General features: G+C 34.8%; 1 protein-coding gene across 1 annotated transcript in view; it reads right to left on the minus strand.

The window, feature by feature from the left end:
* Positions 1 to 4,471: 4,471 nt before the first annotated feature.
* Positions 4,472 to 26,083, minus strand: part of LOC134711135 (uncharacterized) — a 34,494-nt gene continuing 12,882 nt past the window's right edge. The window contains exon 5 of the mRNA XM_063571577.1: positions 4,472 to 4,988. Within this exon, the coding sequence (XP_063427647.1) occupies positions 4,885 to 4,988 (104 nt within the window). The 3' untranslated portion in view covers positions 4,472 to 4,884. The remainder of the gene's footprint in view (positions 4,989 to 26,083) is intronic.

Here is a 26,083-nt window from a genome sequence, read left to right on the forward strand (position 1 = left end):
ATTAAAACGTTAAATCCCGCTGCAAATGTTTTCACCTGTCCTAAGTCAGGAATCTGATGTACAGTAGTTGTCGTTTGTTTATATAATATATACGTATTTCTCGTTTCTCGTTTTGGTTATATAGATTAGACCGTTGGTTTTCCCGTTTGAATGGTTTTACACTAGTAATTTTGGGGACTTTATAGCTTGTTGTTCGGTGTGAGATAAGGCTCCGTGTTGAAGGCCGTACTTTAACCTATAATGGTTTACTTTTTAAATTGTTATTTGGATGGAGAGTTGTCTCATTGGCACTCACACCACATCTTCCTATATCTATGAACGTTGTTTTCAATTGAGAATTGTATTTATATAAATAAACAGAATGTGTTTTTGTTCTTGCATCACAACCACTGGTGATCCGATGGATAAGATATGTCATAGACCTATAGCTGTCACTGGTTCAGACGTACTTAAATATATGTAAAATTGTTTCTGTGACTGCATTCTTCATTAAATTGTACGTTCCTCTACGATATATAATTCAACTAATCTATTGAAATTCCATCTCCATGCATGAACTGTGTTACGACGATAGATAGAAACTGACTAGGAAATAATGTAACACCCGGCCACCGAAAGCTTTATACTAATAGAGCCTAGGTGGTCGAGTGGTCTAGAGCGTTTGTTAAATTGCAGGCGATTTGGGGCCACGATATCTCAGTAGCACGAGTTCGAACACAGGTCAAGGAAGAACAAATAATTTACAACTGTAACATTGTTGGGCTAATATTTAGACGAATTATATACAGATAGTGTATAATAATTTTAAATATTCACGCAATGTTTCGCTAAACAAAGTAGCGTCATCAGGCGCGTGAAGCAATCCATGTAAAATCGAAGTGTGTAAAGAAATTTTTGTAGCTTAATGCACATTTCTTTAATACATTTTTGCAGCTTATCGTACATTGCAATTCTTAAACCCAAATAAACAATTGTGTTAGTTAAATAGCATTAAGATTAAGATTTATTCCTTTGATTTTAGATAACACTGTTTTTCGTCAGTCATTCTGTCCACAAGGTTAAAATGAACAAAGCTGATGCATCCAAAATATCTTTCTTTGTTTTCTACCTGGGTGTCCTAATTTTGGTTTACCTCTACTATTTGAAAGATGATATTTTCAAAAGTATGTCCGGTTCTTAAAAGGTGTTTCGTGATTCGGCAGTTTATTCCTTTGGTATAAAAAGACCGGTGATGATTAAGTCTGACGTTGAATTAAGTTTCTGTTTCGCCAACATATTGCAGCTTGCAAGTTCCTGAGGTACGAATATAGATACACTATCTCAATTTTACAATAAGAATGATGTAACATAGATGTTGTATTGCTAATTTGTTAATGTGCCGCTGAACGAGTTGTCGAATTTAAAGCAATTACAAATGTTTCTTACGCATTGCTTGTAAATGTAAGCCTCGGTCACACCTTACTGGATAGCTCGAACGGACGCCTAACGGATAAACAAAAATGTATCCGTTGACAAAATTTTTATCCGTTGGGAGTCCGTTGGTGTACTACCGGACATGTAACGAATGCTTAACGGACACACAACGGACATTGAACGTACGTGAAACGGATACGTACCGGCCAGAACGGACGTCGAACGTACATCCAGCGGACGAGTACCGGATTAAACGGACACCTAACGGAAGCGTAACAGATAAAACGAATGAACAAAATAATCTGAAAATTAAAGGCAATAAACTATCTGAAAATTAAAAGCAATAAACCATCTGAAAATTAAAGTCGCGTCAGATGGACATGGCATGTAGTATATATGTTATAATATTTTCTTCTGGGAAAGTGTGGTCAGTAGGACAGGTATCAAGGTCACACGTACCAAACAAATAGAACAACTTATCCGATTGTTTTACGTTTTTACACACGAGGGTTACTTTAGTTAACTGGTTTAGTTGATTTTATTTTGTATTGTGTCTGGTTTAGTTGATTTTATTTTGTATTGTGTCTGGTTTAGCATGATATGTGTGCAAATATAGAGCTCCTCTGATTAAAAAATCAAGGTAGAAGCAGTGTGGTAATTCACTATAATTCAGTCTTATAGAGTTTAAGTTGATTTTCTGAATTTGTTTATATTATGTACCCCTGGTATGAAAACGGATATGGTGTTATTCGGAAATTTCCATCCGTACTGCATGCTACGATATTTTTCTCCGGAAGCAAGGTGTCTAAGTGTAATTGCTAACTTGAGTCCTGGTTCCAGAGGATTTCTGTAAAAGGTCTACTGCTTGGCTATGCGAGGTCCAACCCGCTACAATATCTCGTCGACCATCTCTGTGCGCATTCGAAGGAAGTGTACAAAGGACTGCCGATCCTTCCGCCTAAGTTCGGTCATGAGTTGGTCATATAGATCAAAACTGCGTCGTCTTTCAGGACTAAGCCATGGTCGTGTCCACCATCTCCTTTGTCTTCTCCGTCTTCTCCTTTCGACAGCTACTAGTATAAGGTTTATATTTGCTACATTTAAGTTGAGTCTGGCCTGAATAAGAGCTGCTTCGTAGCGAAGACGTGCATGATCTTACTCCATGATCCATCACGAATAATAAATATTCATGACACTCAAGAAAATCTAACATACCAATTATTGGCATTTCTGACGCGAAATTTCAATTGGCATTTGTCCGTTTTACATCTGGTAGGCATCCGTTTTATCCGTTATCCTTCCGTTAATGTCCGTTTCACATCCGTTTTATCCGTTAGGCGTCCGGTAGACGTCCGTTGGTGAATTGGTCTACCGGATCTCCAACGGATGCATAACGGACGAGTACCGCAAAAAACGGACGCCTAACGGACGTTCAACGGACACTTTATCCGTTGGACGTCCGTTCAAAGTTTTGAACATGCTCAAAATTTTCCACCGGACAGAACGGACGTCAACGGATAAAATAGACGCTTAACGGACATGTAACGGATATGGACGGACGCCTAACGGATAAGAACGGACGTCTAACGGACATCAACAGATAGAAAAAAAAAGTTATCCGTTAGGCGTCCGTTCGAGCTATCCGGTAAGGTATGACCGAGGCACAATTTTAGAAGTCTCTTGTTTTTTTACTTTAGATGAATCAAGTATGTTTTTTAACTTTTTGGGTCTGCGATACGCAATAACAGAAGGTGATGAAACATTCCTTTTTCAATAAGATTCCGTACCATCGATTGCGAACAGACGATGAATATTTGTCAAATCGGTATGGAAGGTGACAACAAACGGATTTATATCTGGGAAGGTCGTCTAATCTTTCTATTCCACGAGGATCGTTCGTTCTTTTTCTTATGGTTTATCAAAAGCTTCTGAGAAATTTTTTGTTTTATATCCTCTTGGTTTCAGTTTTGTTTTAGTTGTTCCAAACAATAGTTGAGTTGAGTTGAACTAAACTTGAGGGAAACATATCATGTATAAGAAGAAAACAAATGAACATCAGGAACACTGAAGTGCAACATCTCCATGCATGAACTGTGTTACGACGCTAGATAGAAACTGACTAGGAAATAATGTTAACATCCGGCCACCGAAAGCTGATATAATAATAACGGATCGAGAGACATTTAAAATCTCAACCATCGCTTCCCTTTTCTCGTAATTTACAACTTAACTTGTTCTCATGTGGAAATATCGAGTCATTTTTTGCTGACTATGCGGTATGGGCTGTTCTCATTGTTGAACGCCATTCGGTGACCTATATTTGTTAATTTCTGTGTCATTTTGGTATTATGTGGAGAGTTGTCTCATTAGCAATCATACCACATCTTCTTTTTTACAAAAAAAAATGAGACTGAATTAAACATCCATCAATTAATTGATCTTTTTGTTTTGAAAATTGGCGAATACTATTTTTATGTGATTTGTCTTAGAGCATAGACGTACGTCTTTGAGATAGTGATCTATAATGAAGCATACAAGAGCTACTGTAGAAGGAACGATTTCCGGTTCCTACAAACATATCCACTGTAACTGTCATCTCTCTTATACATTGATCTGATAAACACAAACAAAAACGTGTGCTTCTAACAAATTCATTGGCTTTTTGAAAGAAACAAAAAATGCAATAAAATTGAGAATGGAAATTTAGAAAGTGTCAAATGGACAACAACCCACCAAAAAGCAAAAACAACAGAATGGGTCTATCTACAAACTATCCCGCACTACAAGACGTGCTACAGCTGACGCCTGAACAAAAATGTGTACTACTTCAGTGATAATAGAGGCCATAATAAACTCCAAAACATGTAAATGAAAAAAACATACAAGACTGACAAAGACCAGAGACTTGTGACCTATGACCTTGGACAGGCGCAAAAATGCGGCGAATTTAAGCATGTTTTGTGATATCTCAACCCCCACCGTTACCCCTAGACAATGTAGAAAACACAAACAACCATCAATATGTAAAGTAAAGCTCAGTTTAAAAGAAGTTTGAGTCCGAAGTCAAGATACAGTTTATTTCAGACTTCGCCTTTCAGCGTTACAAACAACACACGTCATCGTCCGAATGCCACAATCGTACTATAACAAGATCAAAAGCGTACCATTTAGCACCAAACCATCACATTCTTGCGTTTCCATCGCGGTTAGTAGCAACATTGCTAAAATTCTCTCATATATATATGACTTAAACGAGCGAGTTTCAAGCATTCATGCTAAGATTAAAAAAAAATCAATCTGTTTTCATGGATAACCTTTTAACATTATATTTTATAAACATGAAATGCATTTTAGAATTTTATCTGAATCGACTGATATTATACGACTAATACTAAAACATGTGTTGTCAAGAACAAGAAATATACAATAATGCAACACAAGATCATACAAAACGGATCCATAAACCAGCTTTCATTGCTCTATTAGTCTTCCTCTAGAACTACTAATGTTTGACTGTAAGAAGCCACTACATGCTGTAGACGGCAAATCCGTTTTACGAGGTCTATCCCTGTATCCTATAAAACAAATAATAAAATTCTTTACATGTAGAAGTAAACTAATATCGATGGTTTGTTTTCTTAAACGCTTATGTTTTTTTTTTTTTTTTTTTTTTATTGTACTTGTGTTTTGCATATTACTTTCCAAGAACTGAAAAAAATCTTAACAAATAGTAACAAAGACCGATTCGAAGCACATTGACGATAAGTGTTTTGTTAATAGGTTTTAAGCCTGATGATTCGATGCACACTGTCGATAAGTGTTTTGTGAATTTTACACACTGCATTTAACTAATGATTTAAAATTGCACCCTAGCATTAAAAATAGCATAATAGACGCAGCAATAGTAGCTGGTTTCTTTTATGTTTGTCTAACCAGAATTCTCCACCAGGGACATACAAGTTAAAATAATGGATCTTTTTAAGGCCTTGATATTATGTCCATGTGTAGGACCTGGAAGTGCAATGGGACACTGAAGTCCGATGTTCATGTCGAAGTGTGAATTGATGCGCCACAGTAAGATGGTTCTTTTGCCGGTGTGCAATTGTATAATGACGCATGCTAACAAGTTCAAAATCGACAATTGTCGATCATAACGAGAAGTTGATTTTATATTAGAAATAATTTGTATCAATTATTGTCTATAGTCTTTGGCACAACTTTTATTATTTATTATATAATTGATTATACACCATAGCACAATAACACCATTACGGGATGTATATGTTCAGAGCCACGTTATATGGATATATATACCAAAAATAGGTTAAACAATAAAAAAGGAAATTCAAAAAAAAAAAAAAAGAATACTTCACACGTTATTTAAAAGATGATAAACAATGTCAGTACATAGACTATATACTTCACGGCCATCGTGTATTATTTTTGAAGCCATACGGAATATTTTTCAACAAGGTATTGAATGGTATATTCCAATGAACATTTTTTTGAAAAAGGACGACTCTTTCTTTGGCATACTCCTGGTTTGTCAACTTTCTGCTCAGACACTGGTGACGTTTTACAAGTTCTGAGTAGCAGCTGCAAGCTTTTAAATACCGAATAACTTGGAAAATGTATATCCAATATGCAGGTGAAGTTAATATGTTGCTACTAAGTTATATATATAGCACGGCTCTTACGAATTAAGATTGTTAATGCATCGAAAACGCGTAGCGTTTGAGTGCATTACAAATTTTAATGAGTAAGGCGTGGCTATATATGTTTTGTAATATGACCAATGAAAATGCTATATTATACAGACATTGAATATGTTAATTATTACGGCGTGGCCAAAAAGACGTTATTCCCGCTAAAATTCTGCACGAGCTCTTGTCTGTCTAGAAGCTTAACTGAAATGTCGGAGGCAATGGTTGATATTTTAGGCGACGATTAAGAAATCTGTGTCCTCTCTCAAATCTCCGAACAAGATGCTACTGGAAGATTTATAAGATTCATTGGTTGAAACAACAAGACGTTCAAAGATGGTTTAGGCAATTTACGGCTGGATAATAAAGATACCAAACCCTATGCAAGAGGTAAGTGTATACGTATTCAAATTATTTTAAAAAAAAACATGTTTTTAAAACGGCAATTAGCATATCACGTTTTATGTATTTTTAAACAAAAGCCGTGACAAATTTGTTTCAGGCTAAATCGTATAAACTTGTAGAAATCTGAAGACTCCCATATTAAAATCATGTGGTTTTTTTTTATTTTCACTTTGTCCATCCGTCCGTCCGTTTGTTTGTTTGTCTGTCCGTCCCTCCAAACGGATAGTTATTGTGGACGCTTCATCTGAAGAGACAGGACGGGGTTGCTGACTGGCCTATATCATTTTCTGAATCTTCAGCTGTTTCCACTAAAATATTTAAAAATTTGCCGGTGGGAGACCCTTTCTAACTATTCAGTCGAGTTTTCTAGTTTTTATATTAATTTTAAACTTATTAATAAATACCACTTGTTATTTCTTTCTGTTTCTATACATGCAACATTATTTTAGCGGAGGAAAATACATTTTAAAGTTCATAATTCTTCTTTTGCAGGTCAAAGATGCATAGTTGACTTCTAAGAAACATACTTGAAGGCAATTGGATCTGGCGTATTTTATCGCAAACCACTTATTTCTGATGTCCAAGATAAGCATCACTACGGAAAGTCCGCGTTAGGAGTGAACAAATTGAATGGGTTAATGCGTGAAATGTGTGATAAGGGGGGGGGGGGGGGGGCTGCGTTGGCAAATTTACCGACCACTCGGGAAAAATAACACGTGCTACTGCGCTATATCAAGCAGGAACAGATGAGCAACAGATTATGGAAAGGACTGGGCAACGCTCTACGAAAGGCATTCGAACATACAAGACCGATTATGAGACTGGTTATATATCGGTCATGAAGATTGAATTAATATGTTGCCGAGTTAGTAACTGACTAACTTTGAATTTGTTTTATTTAATGTAAAGCATAACGGTGGGCTTTTATATATTTTCACTTGAATGTATAAATTACAGTACTAGTAATTAAAATTTCATTTTATACAGTTTTTGCTATTTTCAGAGATATTCCATGCGAGGTTCTACACAAGAGTTTAATTTTAGTGCGAATTTTAGGGAAAAAAACACACACTATTCTCTTCTTTCAAGTAAAAGAAGATTGTTTATGTAAAAAAAAGAGGTGGATCCTTACTGTGCACTTTCAGTGAAGTTAATGCACTGCTTTTTGGCTCCTCCCACCAATGGTTTTCTAATGGGAGATTGTTGACTAATTCTACGACAGTGCAACAACGTTCAAATCGGGAAGTTAATGCACTCCTTTCCAAAACATCAGATTTTAAAGCACACAAAAGATCAAAGAAATTAGTCAAAATCATATTACAATGTGGAGAAAATTGATAATTTAAAAAATAAAATCGTCTCGTTTGTCATAGAGTGTGGTACTGAGATGACTGTGGATGTCCAATTAGAGGTATAAGTCTAAAAATGAGACGGAGGAAGCAGTGTCTGTTGTTTCTTTAATTTTTTGTTCTTGTTCTTGGGGATATATTAATGGAACCCAATCAGATAAGTTTGCATTGTTGATGAAATGAACATCATAATTATATCTGAATGTGAAATTAAATCAATTGGCCAATTTGATCGTCTTGTTTTTGGAAAGTGTCTGAAAACACGATGCCTCATATGAAAATAAAAAGAGATCGACAAGAAGAGGCCAAAATTAAATGTTAAGCGTGTGCTCCCATTTTTATAATGAAAAGCGTATGCTCCCATTTTTATACTGAAAAGCATATGCTCCCATTTTAAAACTGAAACATGTATGCTTCCATTTTTATATTGAAAAGCGTATGTTACCATTTTTATACTGAAAAGTGTATGCTACCATTTTTATACTGAAAATCGTATGCTACCATTTTTATTCTGAAAATTGTATGCTACCATTTTTATTCTGATGTTTTAAAATCTTCAAGGGCAATACATGTAGTGGTATACAAGGTTGAATAATCAAAAGTTTTGATAAAACTATTTTCAGAAATGATCCGAGATTTTAAATTATCCAGAAGTTCTTTAGAGTTTCGAGAATCCGAATATGGTTGAAATCGTTACGCGAGTAAACAGTTTCACGGTATTTCTGAAGACCCTCTTTCATTGCGGACAGAATAGTTGTTAATCAAATGGATAATTCTTAAGTTGAACATGCAGATAGCCGGCAATGTATCGTAGGTTGTATGGAATTTTGTGAAGCTTAGGTATTCAATACAAACAAGGTGAGTCTTCCGATTTGTTGTTCAATGTAATGTTCATTGAAGCCATGAATGACTTATGATTTGCCAAAATCTCATGCTTGTCAATCGATATAATGTGTTTGTATGTGGGAGCTGGTCGATTAGACTCGATAGTCTTAGCATAATACTGCGTCTGTCATCATCACCAAATGGTAGACGGTGTACTGCGATGAAAAGCATGGTGTCTGTACTTTCCAGTGGAATGTTTAATGAATTTCTCAGAAAGGCTCTTGTGAATGTATCGGTAGCCTTTCCCCATTTCCATTCTAAATTTTATTTGGTAGTTCGAGCTTATTACGAGCTCCTTGCACGTCTCGTTTAACGACTTTCACTTATGCCCCCATATGTTTAGTTCAGTTATTCAGTTTGTTCCCTTTTTATTAGCTCACCTGGCCCGAAGGGCCAAGTGAGCTTTTCTCATCACTTGGCGTCCGTCGTCCGTCGTCCGTCGTCGTCCGTCGTCGTCCGTCGTCCGTCGTCGTCGTCGTCCGTCGTCGTTAACTTTTACAAAAATCTTCTCCTCTGAAACTACTGGGCCAAATCAAACCAAACTTGGCCACAATCATCATTGGGGTATCTAGTTTAAAAAATGTGTGGCGTGACCCGGTCAACAAACCAAGATGGCCGCCACGGCTAAAAATAGAACATAAGGGTAAAATGCAGTTTTTGGCTTATAACTCAAAAACCAAAGGATTTAGAGCAAATCTGACATGGGGTAAAAATGTTTATCAGGTCAAGATCTATCTGCCCTGAAATTTTCAGATGAATCGGTCAATGGGTTGTTGGGTTGCTGCCCCTGAATTGGTAATTTTGAAGAAATTTTGCTGTTTTTGGTTATTATCTTGAATATTATTATAGTTAGAGATAAACTGTAAACAGCAATAATGTTCAGCAAAGTAAGATCTACAAATAAGTCAACATGACCAAAATGGTCAGTTGACCCGTTTAGGAGTTATTGCCCTTTATAGTCAATTTTTAACCATTTTTCGTTAATTAAAGTAATCTTTTACAAAAATCTTCTCCTCTGAAACTACTTGGCCAAATTAATCCAAACTTGGCCACAATCATCTTTGGGGTATCTAGTTTAAAAAATGTGTGGCGTGACCTGGTCAACCAACCAAGATGGCGGCCACGGCTAAAAATAGAACAAAGGGGTAAAATGCAGTTTTTGGCTTATAACTCAAAAACCAAAGCATTTTGAGGAAATCTGACATGGGATAAAAATGTTTATCAGGTCAAGATCTATCTGCCCTAAAATTTTCAGATGAATCGGTCAATCGGTTGTTGGGTTGCTGCCCCTGAATTGGTAATTTTGAGGAAATTTTGCTGTTTTTGGTTATTATCTTGAATATTATTATAGATAGAGATAAACTATAAACAGCAATAAAGTTCAGCAAAGTAAGATCTACAAATAAGTCAACATGACCAAAATGGTCAGTTGACCTGTTTAGGAGTTATTGCCCTTTATAGTCAATTTTTAACCATTTTTCGTAAATTAAAGTAATCTTTTACAAAAATCTTCTCCTCTGAAACTACTTGGCCAAATTAATCCAAACTTGGCCACAATCATCTTTGGGGTATCTAGTTTAAAAAATGTGTGGCGTGACCTGGTCAACCAACCAAGATGGCCGCCACTGCTAAAAATAGAACATAGGGGTAAAATGCAGTTTTTGGCTTATAACTCAAAAACCAAAGCATTTTGAGGAAATCTGACATGGATAAAAATGTTTATCAGGTCAAGAACTATCTGCCCTGAAATTTTCAGATGAATCGGTCAATCGGTTGTTGGGTTGCTGCCCCTGAATTGGTAATTTTGAGGAAATTTTGCTGTTTTTGGTTATTATCTTGAATATTATTATAGATAGAGATAAATTGTAAACAGCAATAATGTTCAGCAAAGTAAGATCTACAAATAAGTCAACATGACCAAAATGGTCAGTTGACCCCTTTAGGAGTTATTGCCCTTTATAGTCAATCTTTAACCATTTTTCATAAATCTAAGTAATCTTTTACAAAATCTCCACTGAAACTACTAGGCCACAATCATCTTTGGGGTATCTAGTTTGAAAAATGTGTCCGATGACCTGGCCATTCAACCAAGATGGCCGCCACAGCTAAAAATAGAACATAGGGGTAAAATGCAGTTTTTTGCTTATAACTATGAAACCAAAGCATCTAGAGCAAATCTGACAAGAAGTTATATTGTTAATCAAGTCAATATCTATCTGCCCTGAATTTTTCAGATGAATTGGACAACCGGTTGTTGGGTTGCTGCCCTCCAATTGGTAATTTTTAAAGAAATTTTGCCGTTTTTGGTTATCTTGAATACTATTATAGATAGCGATAAACTGTAAACAGCAATAATGTTCAGCAAAGTAAGATCTACAAATAAGTCAACATGACCTAAATGGTCAATTGACCCTTTAAGGAGTTATTGCCCTTTATAGTCAATTTTTAACAATTTTCATTAATTTGGTAAATTTATATGTAAATTTTTACCAAATATAGTTCTCTGTTACTAATGGGCAAAGTTCATGATAGATATAATTGTAAGAAGCAAAATCGTTCAGTAAAGTAAGAACTTCAAACACATCACCATCACCAAAATACAATTTTGTCATGAATCCATTTGTGTCCTTTGTTTAATATGCACATAGACCAAGGTGAGCGACACAGGCTCTTTAGAGCCTCTAGTTATACTCCCTAGGTTTAGTTTGTGTATACTGTGGATTTCATGTAGTTCGGAGTTTATGAATTAATTGTAATTTTCTCGGAGGTCAACCCTTTTTACATTTCAATTTTAATCAAATATTTGACACTAACCTAAATGAAATTAAACGACAGGTAATGATAATGGTTAACCGACAAATAATGAAGTGGTCTTACATAACAATTTATTAATTCTGCAGCAAGATATATCTTTCACACAGAAATATTGGGAGCAAAATGTTCGTGTTATTCAAACATGGTAGTCACCGGAAGTCCCACATCTAGAGATCGGATGAAAACAAAACTTTACAATACAAGAGATAATTTCAACTTCCCAAAGATTAAATTTACATTTCTATGTAGCAACATTAAGCAGTTCCTACATACGGAGTATATATCAACCAGTTGATAGGTTATTCGCGGGCTAGTATTTCCTATCATGATTTTTTAAATAGATGGTTGCTGCAGCATGGAAGCTACTTAACCAATAGTTCTAAGTTGTGAGGTTAGAATTGTCCCTTCGTAAATTTCACAGACGCCATACGGAGTTTGTATCTACATGAACAACACGACGGATGCTCTTCTTGGGGAAGCCAGAATTAAGTTGGGTCCCCGTTGCACGGTCTTTCCCTTCTATTTAAACTATTGTGTTGTCGGTTTATTTCCAACTAATGAGTTAGAATGGCCTTTTTATGTTTCGTCTCTCTTGAATATCACTCTTTGAGAAGATTAGCAAAAGATAATAGAGGGACAGTCAAACTCGTTAATCAAAAATGAACTGACAACGCTATGGCTTAAAATGAAAAAAACAGATAAAAAATAGTACACATGACATAACATAGAAAACTAAAGAGTAAGCAACACGAACCCCACCAAAAACTAGGGATGATCTCAGGTGCTCTGGAAGGGTAAACAGATCCTGCTCAACATGTGGCACCGTCGTGTTGCTCATGTTATTACAAACCCGGTAAATAGTCTAATTCAAAAGGTCACATTAATGAAATGGAAGGGGATTGTAGTTACGAAGTAAGGAACATATCCGATATCATCTGTGAAACGGTTATTCCATAACGGCCAACCAACTCGAACGACAGTAAAAAATCAATTTAAAAGATGATTTCATTTCCTCTATACTGTACCCCACGGTGGGTATGGTTGTCCTGCGAGAGAACGTACTGTGCTGGTGATTCGGTCCTGACGGGTGCTGGTGATCAATGAAAAAATGTAAACAAAGACGAAAATGATGATTTTTGAGGTTTTCACTCATAAAAAATGGAAGAAAACAGTTGAGATTTTTCAATTTTGTTTCTTATGGGTTCATATATAAACCATTGAAAAGTTGACGCTCTAAACTGTTTCAGTAAGCGTAACACAAAAATGCTCATTTTCAGAAAATCTCCAACTGAAAAAATAAAACAAAAATGCTCATAGAGTCCGCTTTCTATACCGCAATCCACACGACAAAAGTATTTAGTTAAAAAAACATTGCAATTTATTAAAATTTAGCATTTTCTCAATTTACTCATGTCCTGATACTGTGCTGGTGGGTCCTGTCATTGTGCTGGTGGGTCCTGATACGGTGCTGGTGATTTTGGATAAGAGGTTGGTCATATTTGAAACAAATGTTACAAAATCAATAAAGTTGGGCAGATAAGTGTTGTCAACAGGATCTATGACTCCTATTTTAGCTCTTGTGCATCCATTTGGCTGTTTAATATGTGTTTTCAAATGATCGTAACTTGTATAACATAATTACATAAAAGGGCAACATCTTTCGTCCAATATCAGAGAACAATATATAGTATCTAAAATAAGAATAGTTTTATTAAGATATTAAATGCCCCTTACATTGATGCTTCAACAATGATCAAAGCCCATGCCGCATAGACATGTTTGTCAGCGCTCCGCATACCCCGTCCCACTTCCACCTAACCAAGCCTCCTCATTTCCTCCTTCATTGCCGGTTACAGTGGTGTACCAACACAAAAATGTATCACATTAAATAATAACACAAAGACACACATTATTGAACGACGAATGCTCGCAGGTACTGAAAGCTAGTTCAAAGCCGCATTTTCAACTAATAGATAAACCCCTGTTCTCATATACAAAAATCTCAATCGTGTCGATTAAAAAAGTCTCAAAACTTAAGTTCACATTTTAATGTTTGATGAACCAGAACTTTAAAAGTGTGCAGTGAATCTTGTGCTCACAACAGTTATTGTCATAATTATGTTTACATAAGAGGAATTAAGAAGGTACCAAGAAATGTTTTACAGTTCAATTTAATGATCATGAATGGAAAGTGAATGGTCACTGTGAGGGTCAAAATCTTAAATTGCTTATAAATGTTGCTGGACCCAGTTTCGTTATCTGATCTGAATGTTCTGAAATGTGCATGGTAGATAGACATTTTGATTTTTTTCACTCGGAAAGTTTTGCCCTAATTGCTTGAACTTTTTGTATTAAAGCCGATTTCAAAGGGAACATCTTTGGTTATATTGCTTGATAAACAGAAAAGTCTTTGTTAGGTATTGTAAACTACCCTACTTTAAGAGTATACACTAGTCCGACAAATGACACATCTTTCTGTCTGTACGACCAGGCTACTTCGAAAGGAGGGTACGGTTTAGCTTACAAGCAAGCTAACCAAAGATATTATGTTTGCCTACATACTTAATGGAATCGGCTGTAACTAAAAACTCGAATACATTTTAACGGACAGTGGTCATGTTTGTTGATGAATATTGTTTTTCCTAGATTCACTCTTGAAAAATCATTTGGTAACATTTGGTCAAGTAACTTCAGAAATGATCTTTTTGTAATTGCGGACGCCAAGACAATACATGAACCTCACACGAACCCTCGACAAAGGTGAGCTTATATATGATCTGATAACGTTTCAGGTTGATAACCATTTGAAATTAAGCTAGTTTGTGTGTGTGTGTAGATTTGTATTGTTTTAAACTGTTATGACCTTTTAAAGTTAAATGTAGGTGTTAAATCTGAAAATTTCTTTTTTAAACTTATATACTTGTTTTAAACTCAATTGGTAGTATGAAGCTATTGATTGATTGATTGTTGGTTGCTTAGCGTCCAGTGGCAAATATTTCATGCATATTCAGGACAAGAACAAGTTCACAATAAATACAATAGGTAGGTCTTGTCATACAAGAGGCCAATGGTCGTAGAATTTTGGACTTCCACTGGAAAATGAGGATGTTTTCAGTCAGTTTAATTAAAGTCTGGAGCTGGCATGTCATTTAACTGCTAGTAGTCTGTTGTTATTTATGTATTATTGTCATTTTGTTTATTTTCTTTGGTTACATCTTCTGACATCAGACTCGGACTTCTCTTGAACTGAATTTTAATGTGCGTATTGTTATGCGTTTACTTTTCTACATTGGTTAGAGGTATGGGGGGAGGGTTGAGATCTCACAAACATGTTTAACCCCGCCGCATTTTTGCGCCTGTCCCAAGTCAGGAGCCTCTGGCCTTTGTTAGTCTTGTATTATTTTAATTTTAGTTTCTCGTGTACAATTTGGAAATTAGTATGGCGTTCATTATCACTGGACTAGTATATATTTGTTTAGGGGCCAGCTGAAGGACGCCTCCGGGTGCGGGAATTTCTCGCTACAATGAAGACCTGTTGGTGACCTTCTGCTGTTGTTTTTTATTTGGTCATGTTGTTGTCTCTTTGACACATTCCCTATTTCCATTCTCAATTTTATGTATTGGATAGGAACAGAAAGTTTGCCTTGCAGCAGGCCACCTACGGACCCCTCAAAGAGTTTTATTTTAGTTTAAACATATTTATGTATAGTGGATTGGGAAACAAGTTTTGCAACTTATATTAATCCCTTTCCACTTTGCGAGTGCGAGTACTGCCTTGTAGCGGCATTAGCCTACTCTTTTTTCGAAATCTACAAGGGTGTCTTTAACGTGCAAGAGATATGGTCCTTTCTCTTAACACAGGTCAGCCATTTATCGTCCACTTCCGACGGACTATCATCGTTTCTTTAAGACCATACTCGCAAATGGTGTCAAGGGAGAGCCGAAAATCGAGTTCCTGAAATTTTCATCCCGCACGGGAATCGAACCAGGAACCTTTGTGTTAGTAGTCCGATGCACTACCACTACACCACGGCTCTCTCAAAGAGTTGGTGCAAGGGTTCTTAACGTGCAAAGAGTGTGGCACTCTCTTTACACGAGACATCGGATTTAACGTCCCCATTCTGACCGGACGCGACTGCGAACTTGATAGATCCCGCACAGCCAAACGGACGCCCCACTTCGGCAAGAGTTTTACTGCCGGTCGGGAGAAGACTAAGTGACTATATTTCTATTTCCCAGTGACCCTTGGGGAATTTTGAAATGCACAATTAACAAAGCAAACGTTAGTTTCAAATACTTTTAAATAGACTTTTAAGGATAATGTACCCTTGCGTTGATCCCATGCTGAACATAACAAAAATCTCTGTACAAAGGTCTGTGAATTTTCTACAAAAATAGTGATTTTATTTTCACCAAATTCTCTTTTTCTACTAGTTACACTAGTAATTTGTGGGGCCCTTTATAGCTTGTTGTTCGGTGTGAACCAAGGCTCCGTGTTGAAGGCCGTACTTTAACCTATAATGGTTTACTTTTTAAATTGTTATTTGGATGGAGAGTTGTCTCATTGGCACTCACACCACATCTTCCTATATCTATATTAATAATAATGCTTTGCAAGAAGTTTCCCCTTGACATATATACAAAACTATGTCTCTACTATTCATTGTCTGCAGCTGTTTTGATACTTTTGCAGTTTGCACATTTCGTAATTGACATGCCACAGAAGGGGTCATAAACCATACCCGAAAAGATAAAATATTGATCTAAGTACTTTATTTGCCTCTCTGAACCCCCACCCCGGTTTGTTTTTAGGAGGGTGTCTAAAATGGTCGATTACAGACAGCCGAGTACGCATTTTACTTTCCAGGCGTGTTTACGTTGATTGTTACTGTCCTGAATACTGCCCTTTCATAAAATAGTGATTTTTTTAGTGTTCTATCGAACTTTTGAAGAAAAAAAACTGATAACCATTCAGACAAAAAAGTTATGTTGAAAAAATCTTACAGATACAACAAGTGATTCTTAACAGCTATAAGATACATTTTTCTTTTAAAATACAAACTTTTTCATCTTATGGGAAACTATTCCAAGCTTAAAACTTTCACTGTAACCTCGCTCTTACTTATCCCCATCCCCCAAATAAAACCCAAACAAACCCGTAATACTATTTTCATGCTTATAGTCAGCACTCAATTGTTCACAAAAAATGTGTTTTAAGCTGCTAAAGACATATGATTCAAACGATCAGAAAGTCCTTTGTTCTATATTTTTGCTCTCCATTTTTATGCAAAAACTTTTACATTTTTATTTAATGGGTTATTGTTGAAGGTATTACGATGACGTATGGTTATTAACACATACTTCCTTTGGTGTCTTATGGAAATTTGTTCATTGACAACAAACAGACCACATCATCTACTTTATATAAGTATTGTATAAATTACAACGTATTTTGGTGATCTTGCAAAATGATCGTAATCCCGAAAATCGTAAACACATTTTCTTATCTTAAAAGGGGGCAAGAAGGGTTCCATTAACAGGCCAATAAATAAGATTAGAGTTAATTTAAAAAAAAAAAAAAAGATAGGGGTATTTTTTCTTGCATAATAACAGTACACGGATTCACAACAATGTCAATTTCAAGAAACCAGGCAACAGTTAATTAGTAAATAACAGTACATCATCAATGATCTTGAATATATGCCACTTTTAACTAAAACATAAAGGCACAGAACCAGGACATAGGAGCACAGAACCAGGACCGTTTTTCTTATCACCAGCACCGCGTCAGGACAATTCCGTTTAACGAATTTGCACGACTTTTGCAATATAATATTGTTGTAATATACTTTGCATGGTACTTATGACGCATCAGAGAAAAATTAAGCAACAAAACAGTCGTTTTATTGCCGTTCTGATACAATGTAAACAAACCCACCAGCACAGAATCAGGACCCACCAGCACCCGTCAGGACCAAATCACCAGCACAGTACGTTCTCTCGCAGGACAACCATACCCACCGTGGTACCCTTTCAACATATGATTCAAATGTATTCCCTTTTTTCTCGGTCGATTCATTTTGCATAAAAAACGTTTTTTTTGGTTTTAATTGAATGAACAAAGTATTTGTGCACTATATGATTAAACACATTTTTTCTACCGGTTACTGAGGTGTAAACCGGGGCGATTAACTCACAAACTGATAAAAGTCCTTCGGACTTTTATGTAAAGTTTGTGAGTAAGTCTAATTAGTCTACACATCAATAACCTGTAGAAAAAATGTGTTTAATCCTTATAATTCTGTAGCCAAATAGTCTCAATTGTTATTAACATTTTCTGTGTACTGTAAACATGGTAAAGGTTACTAAAATCACCATCGCCAATGTATTGTATTCATTGTCACATGTATTAATCTGTATTATCTCCCTTACTCCATGTGTCATGATTATACATGTATGATTGATGGGTTATTTCCCTTTACTGTTTACCGCCTCATGTTCATTATTAAATGTGCCTTTATAACGATCACATGTGTTATGTTTTCTCTGCTTACTGGCGTGGCGGCAGCGGTTTAAGAAACCCACATCTCAAATAACTCAACAATTTGAACATTATTCCACTCTAAAAGTAAAAGGTGAGCAGGAAAATTTGTCATTTATTCTGACTAACACGACAACATTTTCTATTGTTGGACTTAACTGATCTTTACAAAATGGCAGGCACACGTGCTCCAAAACAATGGTCACTCTCAAAACTTGAAACAATAACATCGTTTGAAGCATGGAGACAAAACTTACAGTATACCTTGTCCCTTGATCAAAACTTCGCAGCGTTCCTTGTAGATGGATTTACATGGCTGAAGAAAACCAACGCCAATCCTTTTCGTGGCATTGTTGACGATGGCGAGGCGGTTGCCGAAGCTAACCGACGAACAGCAGCCCAAAAGTGCACACATTTGGACCTTATGCTTGGGCAAATAGCAAATTACTGTCCGATTATTTCAAGAAACACTATAATTAAAAATTCGACATCCATTAATTCTATTTGGCAGTCAATTCGTCTACACTACGGATTTCAGTCTACTGGTGGACACTTTCTTGACTTTAATAGCATCTTTTTGGAACCAGACGAGCGTCCTGAGGACTTATTTCAGCGATTGGCTAGTTTTATTGAAGACAATATGCTTCGTGCCGGTGGCAATATTCATCACCACGGAGAAGTACCTGAAGCCGACGAAGAACTATCGCCTTCTTTGGAAAACCTGATTGTACTAACTTGGTTAAGACTTATTAATCGTGACTTGCCCAACCTAGTGAAGCAGCGATATGGAACTGAGTTACGGTCAAAAACATTAGCTTCTTTGAAACCTGAAATTTCACAGGCACTTGATAGTTTACTTGACGAAATTCATTCAGCCACTGATGCCAAGGTTTTATGGGCGTCAATAAAAGACAAACATTTTGACAGAAGTGCAAAAAAGACAGGTAGTATAAGAACTGGTCGTCAAATAAAGTGTTGTATTTTATGTAAGCAAGCAGGTCGTCCATCCCAACATTTTTTAAGTACTTGTAAATATTTACCTGATGAAGACAAACAATATATGTCCAGAGTAAGGCAATCTTATTGTACAGAAGTAGGTGATAGTGAGTCTGAGGACAATGTTGATAATGAACAAGTCTCATTTTTAAATGATAATGTAGGTCCTAGTAAGCTTAGAGTTGTATCTGCTTTAAGACGGGTGAGCACTAAACAGTCCCCTTACTTTAAGGCATTTTATAAACATTTCCCGCTTGAGCTAACACTAGATACGGGCGCTGAGGTGAGTATGATAAAAGCTTCTTCCGCGGATAACATCGGCGTAACAATCAAGAAGAGCAACCATTCCGCTTTACAAGCTGACGGTGTTACCCCGTTAAATATAGTTGGTGAATGTCATTTCACACTTTCGAGAGACGGAATCGAGTTACAGTTAGAGGCCCTAGTAGTGAACGACTTGGACATTGATATACTCGCCGGTATTCCTTTCATGTCATCGAACGATATCGCGATTTTCCCTAGCAAACATAAAATCGTAATACGCGACAAGGTAACTGTTATGTATGGTAGCCCAAACGAGGAACTTAACTCTAGTAATACTCGTGTACGTAGAACACAGGCCTTTCTTATCCGGGCTCCATCAGCAAGTTCAGTAGTTTGGCCAGGATGTTACGGCGAATACGACATCCCATCGGAAATAGAATCGGATTGCATTCTCGCGGTCGAGCCTCACACTGACGCTTCTCGTACGAAAGATTGGCCCAGTCCCCAAATTGCTCAGTCCGTCGCAGGCAAAATACGCATCGTGAATAACACGTCGGTACCGCAGTTCATACAACGAAATGAACATTTCTGTCGAGTACGACTTACGACTACCATAGACAACGCACCAGAGGCTCCGGACAATATCCGTGACATAAAAACAGCAAACTACATAGACTCCAAACATACTTCCCAATTTTTCAAACAAGTCTCTGTAGACCCAGATAATTTACTTAGTCCAGATCTCCAAACCCAGTTCAATGAACTTCTTCGAAAGTTCAGTGAAGTTTTTAGTCCCAACTTTGAAGGTTATAATGGGGAAATAGGTCCTTTTGAAGCATCTGTTAATATGGGTCCTGTCCAGCCTCCCCAACGTAAAGGTAGAATACCACAGTATTCAAAAAATAATTTGGTAGAACTCCAAAACAAATTTGACGAATTGGAATGTAAAGGAGTGTTCCGTAAACCCGAAGACGTCGGAATTTCAGTCGAGTATATTAACCCTTCATTTCTTGTCAAAAAAGCTTCTGGTGGTTTCCGACTTGTAACAGCATTTGCCGATGTTTATTCAGATGCACAAGAGCAATCAGATAAAGAAAACACAAAAGAAAGCCATGAAACAAGTGATGCGGATGACGAGACTTCTGAATCTGAGTCTGGCACTGACGCAACACAAATATCAGTCAAAACCAACAATGATGAGGTATGTGCAAGCAAAACGGCTACCGGACGGGAAGGTGCATCAGCTGCAGATTGTGAAGGTGTATCAACTACTGGATATGAAGATGACAACGGACAGTCGCAATCTATTATCAATCCAGTAGCTGATCCACAAAAACGGAAGAAAATCAAAAAGAAAAAAAAGAGCAGTAAAAAAACTAGTGAACTAAGTCAAGCTGAAATAACCTTATTCATGTCTAGTAACAATCAAAGCACAAAAGAATCAACCAAAAAATCTCAAACTCCATCAAAGCAACCTGTCAGTATTTCCTTTCTGAAGTCTCCAGTGACACCAACTGAGAAGCTTCACGACAAAGAGAGTGACTCTACTGCCAAGAGGTCCAAAACAACTGTTTCCTAATTATATACATACATGTAATTATTTTACCTGTGTTTGTATAAGAATTCAAATCACAACAAAATGAATATAATGATGTATAAATTAATATTTTATTATTAGTACACATGTATCACTTATCCACATTTCAAAAATCAGCTCAACATTTAGCTATAAGTTTTTTTATTTTATTTCACTTAATTGTCAGTACACATCACAACAGCCACAAGTTTACTACCTTTAAAGAAATGTACATTCCTTTGGGAATTATGTACATATTCTCACACCAAAAAGTAAGCAGCATGCACAAAATCTCGAAATCTTTAGATCCTTTTCATATAATTTTTTGTGTATTTTTATTTCACGTGTTGCATAACTACACAAGTACTTTTACGTCACTTTCTTGTTATCAAATAACTCTTCAGAAACGTTCCAGCGTAATTGTAATAAATCCATCAATATGTTTGATTCAAGTTGATATTAGATTATTATCTGCGATTTTATTCAACAAACTTCAACAGGATAAAGCACACCTACAAAAATCAAAACAAAATTCAATTACTATAATTCACATGAAAACTTTGATAAGTCATACAATACAAGCTTTTAAAACAAATAAACTAGTTTTTAAGTTAGCTTATCAAGTGGCCAATAATACTATGCAACATTGGCTCTGTAAATATTGTGTAAATAGAAGTCCAGTATATATTTTTATGTTATATTTAAAAATATTAAAAAAAATAGTTGTTTATTTTGTGTTTAGCTTAAAGCTATGTTTTTTTTCTTTCAACTATCTCTGTATATATTTTGCTATTGATTGTATTTTTATGTATGTTTACAAACTTAATGAGTCCAAAATATTTTTTTTGGACACAGAGGAGTCTGTATCTGAAGTCACATTGTTGACCCAAATCATGACCTATATATTGAGGTCAATAATTGAAATGTTGTGTTATGTTTACACATTTATAATCATGAGTATTATACATGTACATGTAATTGTACATAGATGTAAATATAGAACGAATTTAATATTGATAAAGATATCATATAAAAAGAAAAATCCACAAAGCAAGGATATAGATAAAATCATAAAATCTAAATTATTGCTGATTTACAAGTTAAATGTACTTTCAAACACAACTCTGTAATTACCTAACTTACCTTCCTAATATTAACACAAAATGACAAACAAAAACTGTATCCATGTCTGCACTGTAAATACCAACGGGTTACAAAAACCTGAAAAAAGAAATAGAATTATTGAATGGGCTAACCAACAAAAATGTGATATAGTATTCCTACAAGAAACACATTTCACTCAAATTTTAGAACCAAAGCTAAAACAAGAATTCAAAGGTGAAGTAATCTTTAGTAACGGGTTAAGTAATGCAAGAGGGGTTGCCATATGGATAAAAAGCAGATTAAACTTTAAGATTATTGACCAATATAAGGATTCTGAAGGTAGATTCATTTTAGTTAATATAGAAATAGATGACAATATATATACATTAGTGAACCTATATGCACCTAATAATTGTAAAGTAAGAAACACCTTTTTTAAATCAGTAAAACAATTAATTGTAAATCACAGTATTGGCCAGTTAATCATTGGGGGCGACTTCAACGACATATTATCTAAAATTGACACAAAGAAAAAAGTAGGAAATACAAAATTTGATAAACCAGTTCATAACCTTAAAATGTTTATCAAGAATCTAAAACTAACTGATGTCTGGAGAAGCAAAAACATAAATAAAACCCAATTTACCTGGAGAAGGAAAAACTTATCAGAATCTACAAGAATTGATTACTTTTTAGTAAGTGATGAAGTTAATAAAAATTGCATTACATGCGACATAAGACCAATAGTTCTACAACACACGGATCATTACGCGGTTTCATTAAAAATCAACATAAATAGAACCTCAAAAGGGCGAGGTTACTGGAAATTAAATAGCAGCATCCTGGATGATGAACAGTATCAAAAAATTATTTCCAAATTGATTGATAAATATAAAATTAAATCAGAAACATCTCTCAACCTAGATATTTTATGGGATAACTTTAAAGTTGAGGTAAGGGATTATACCATCCAATACTGCAAATTAAAGGCGAATATAAAAAAAGATTCTATCGAAATTTTAGAAAATACATTAAAAACCTTATCTGAAGAAATTGATTGTGATAATTATATAAATAAGAAGAAAGTCAACCTAAAAGAAAACATTGAAAAACAATTAGCAAGTTTATATAATGAAAAAATTAAAGGAAATCAAATTAGATCACGCGTAAAATGGCTAGAAGAAGGGGAGAAAAACACATCTTTTTTTCTTGGTCTAGAAAAAACACGACAAAGTAAAAAAACTATAACTCAACTGTATGATGAAAATAATCAAGTAACATATGACCAAAACAAAATACTAAATTTGGAAGTCAATTATTATACTAAATTATACACTTCAACTAAACCTGACACAGAAAAGGTAAAACAATACTTTGAAACTATCAAAGAAAGTAAAATAATAAATGAATCTGAAAGTAATACATGCGAGGGAAAAATTACTATAAGGGAATGCACAGAGGCTATATTTAAGATGAAATTAAACAAGGCCCCAGGGCTGGACGGACTGAACGTGGAGTTTTATAGAAAATTTTGGGAACAGATTAAAGATTTCATAGTACAAGTTTTCAACTATTGCTATAAAAAAGGAGAATTAACAAACTCCCAAAAAATTGGAGCCATATCTCTCTTGTTTAAAAAAAATGATCCCCTCTCCCTTGATAACTATAGACCTATTACATTATTAAACTATGATGTTAAATTACTAGCTTATGCCTTAGCGCAACGACTAAAATCAGTACTACCAAAAATTATTCACTCTGATCAAAAAGGTTACATAAAAAACAGATACATAGGTTTCAACATAAGACAAATCCAAGACATTATTGATTATTCTGAAAAATTTAAAGTAGATGGTGCAATTTTATTTTTAGACTTTACTAAAGCTTTCGACTCACTTGAGTGGTGCTTTATGTTTGAATCTTTAAAAAAATTTGGTTTTAAAAAAGAATTCATAAAATGGGTTGAAACTATGTATACAGACATAAAAGGATGTATTTTAAATAATGGATGGGTGTCTGCCCCCTTCAATACATTTCGTGGGATTAGACAAGGATGTCCGTTATCCTCGTTAATTTTTGTATTGTGTGTTGAAATAATGGCAATTAAATTAAGAGAAAATAAAGAATTAAAAGGATTTGAAATCAAATTAGATGGAAAATCTTGCTCACTAAAAATATGTCAACTGGCAGATGATACTCAATTGTTTTTAAAAACACACAAAGATTTAAGTATTGCCCTTAATATCATTGAAACTTTTGGAAGCCTTTCTGGGCTCAAACTGAATAGAAACAAAACAGAAGGCTTATGGCTTGGCAAATTTAAAAAGTCAAAAGATAAATTTGAAAATATAAACTGGAAACAAGACCACATTAAAAGTCTAGGAATATACTTTGGATACAATTATCAAGAATGTCAAAAATTAAACACGGAGAAACAAATAGATAAATGTGAAAAATTGATTCAAGGATGGAACAAACGCAACTTAACATTATTAGGAAAAATTACTGTAGTAAAGTCCCTAATTTTACCAAACCTAACATACACAGCATCATGTATGATAATAACACATGAAATAAAACAAAAGTTCAAAAATTTAATATATAGTTTTATATGGAGCGGAAAAAAAGACAGAATTAAACGCTCTATATTATGTAAGCCATACCTTGATGGAGGATTAAAAATGATTGATTTAGACTCCTATATAAAATCCTTGCAAATTAGATGGGTTTCAAAACTAATAAAAAACGATAATGATAACTGGAGAATTATTCCAAGATTTTATCTTAATAAATTTGGGAAAGATTTTCTTTTATTCAGAATGAATTTAACAAATGTAAATTTGCTTAATAAAATAGAGTTTAAATCCTTGCCTGAATTCTATAAACAATTAATTAAAACTTGGGTAGAAGTAAAAGGAGGTCAAACTATTACCCCTAAAAACTTTCTTGAAGTTAGAAAACAAATTATATGGGGAAATAATCTTGTCAAAGAAAATGGAAAATGTCTGTTTTTTAAAAATTGGATTAACAGTAATATTTTGTACATCAATAATATAATAGACGAAAACGGACACATCTCATCAAAAACTGTTTTAAAAAATCTTAAGAATAAACAAGATTGGATTAGAGAATTTTCTATAGTTAAAACTGCTATACCAAAGCACTGGCAAAATATTTTAAAACAAGAAAGTTCTTATAAAACTGATGTCAATATAAAGAAATCAGTAAACTTAACTATCCTACTAAAACATGAAATTTCACCAGACTCGACCAATAAAGAAATATACACGTTCCTACAAAGTCAATTTACAAATGATAAACCAACAGGAATTTTAATATGGGAAAGAATTCTGCATAATAAAATGTCTACAAAATTTAAATCCACATTCAACTTTATTTTTAACTACCTTGAAAACAACAAATTTAAAATGTTTAAATGGAAAATAATGCATTATATATTAGCCTGTAATGAATTACTTTATAAATGGAAAATAGTACCGAGTAGTTTGTGCTTCCATTGTAAACAACATGATGATTATGAACACTTCTTTTTTTCCTGTTCATATAATATTCAGTATTGGCACAAAGTTGAACAGCTTTTAGCACTATTAAAAATTGAAAAGCATATATTCAGTCTTCAAAGTTTAGTAACTGGCTATAAAATTGAAGATGAAGATTATTTTGATATGAACTATTTATTAACTATAATTTACTTTTCAATTTATAAAGCATATTACATGTCTGACAAGAAAGACAAGGTCATTGATATTTTTAAAATATTCCAAAATGAAATCAGGGACATAATTAATATAAATAAAATTAGAGGGAAAAAAAATCAGAGAATCATACTTAAAACTTTCGAATATTTCGATTTTTTATAATTGTGAATAAATTCAAGCTGTGACCTAGTTAGTTCATGACTGCACAGAACATGCATGTGTCCGGTCAGGAATTTACGCATCAAATGAAATTCGCTATTCTACTCTTTTATCATATTTATATTTTATTTATCATATCTATTATAGCTACACTG

The sequence above is a fragment of the Mytilus trossulus genome, chromosome 3 (assembly GCF_036588685.1).
Source record: "Mytilus trossulus isolate FHL-02 chromosome 3, PNRI_Mtr1.1.1.hap1, whole genome shotgun sequence".
Classification (NCBI taxonomy): Eukaryota; Metazoa; Mollusca; class Bivalvia; order Mytilida; family Mytilidae; genus Mytilus; species Mytilus trossulus.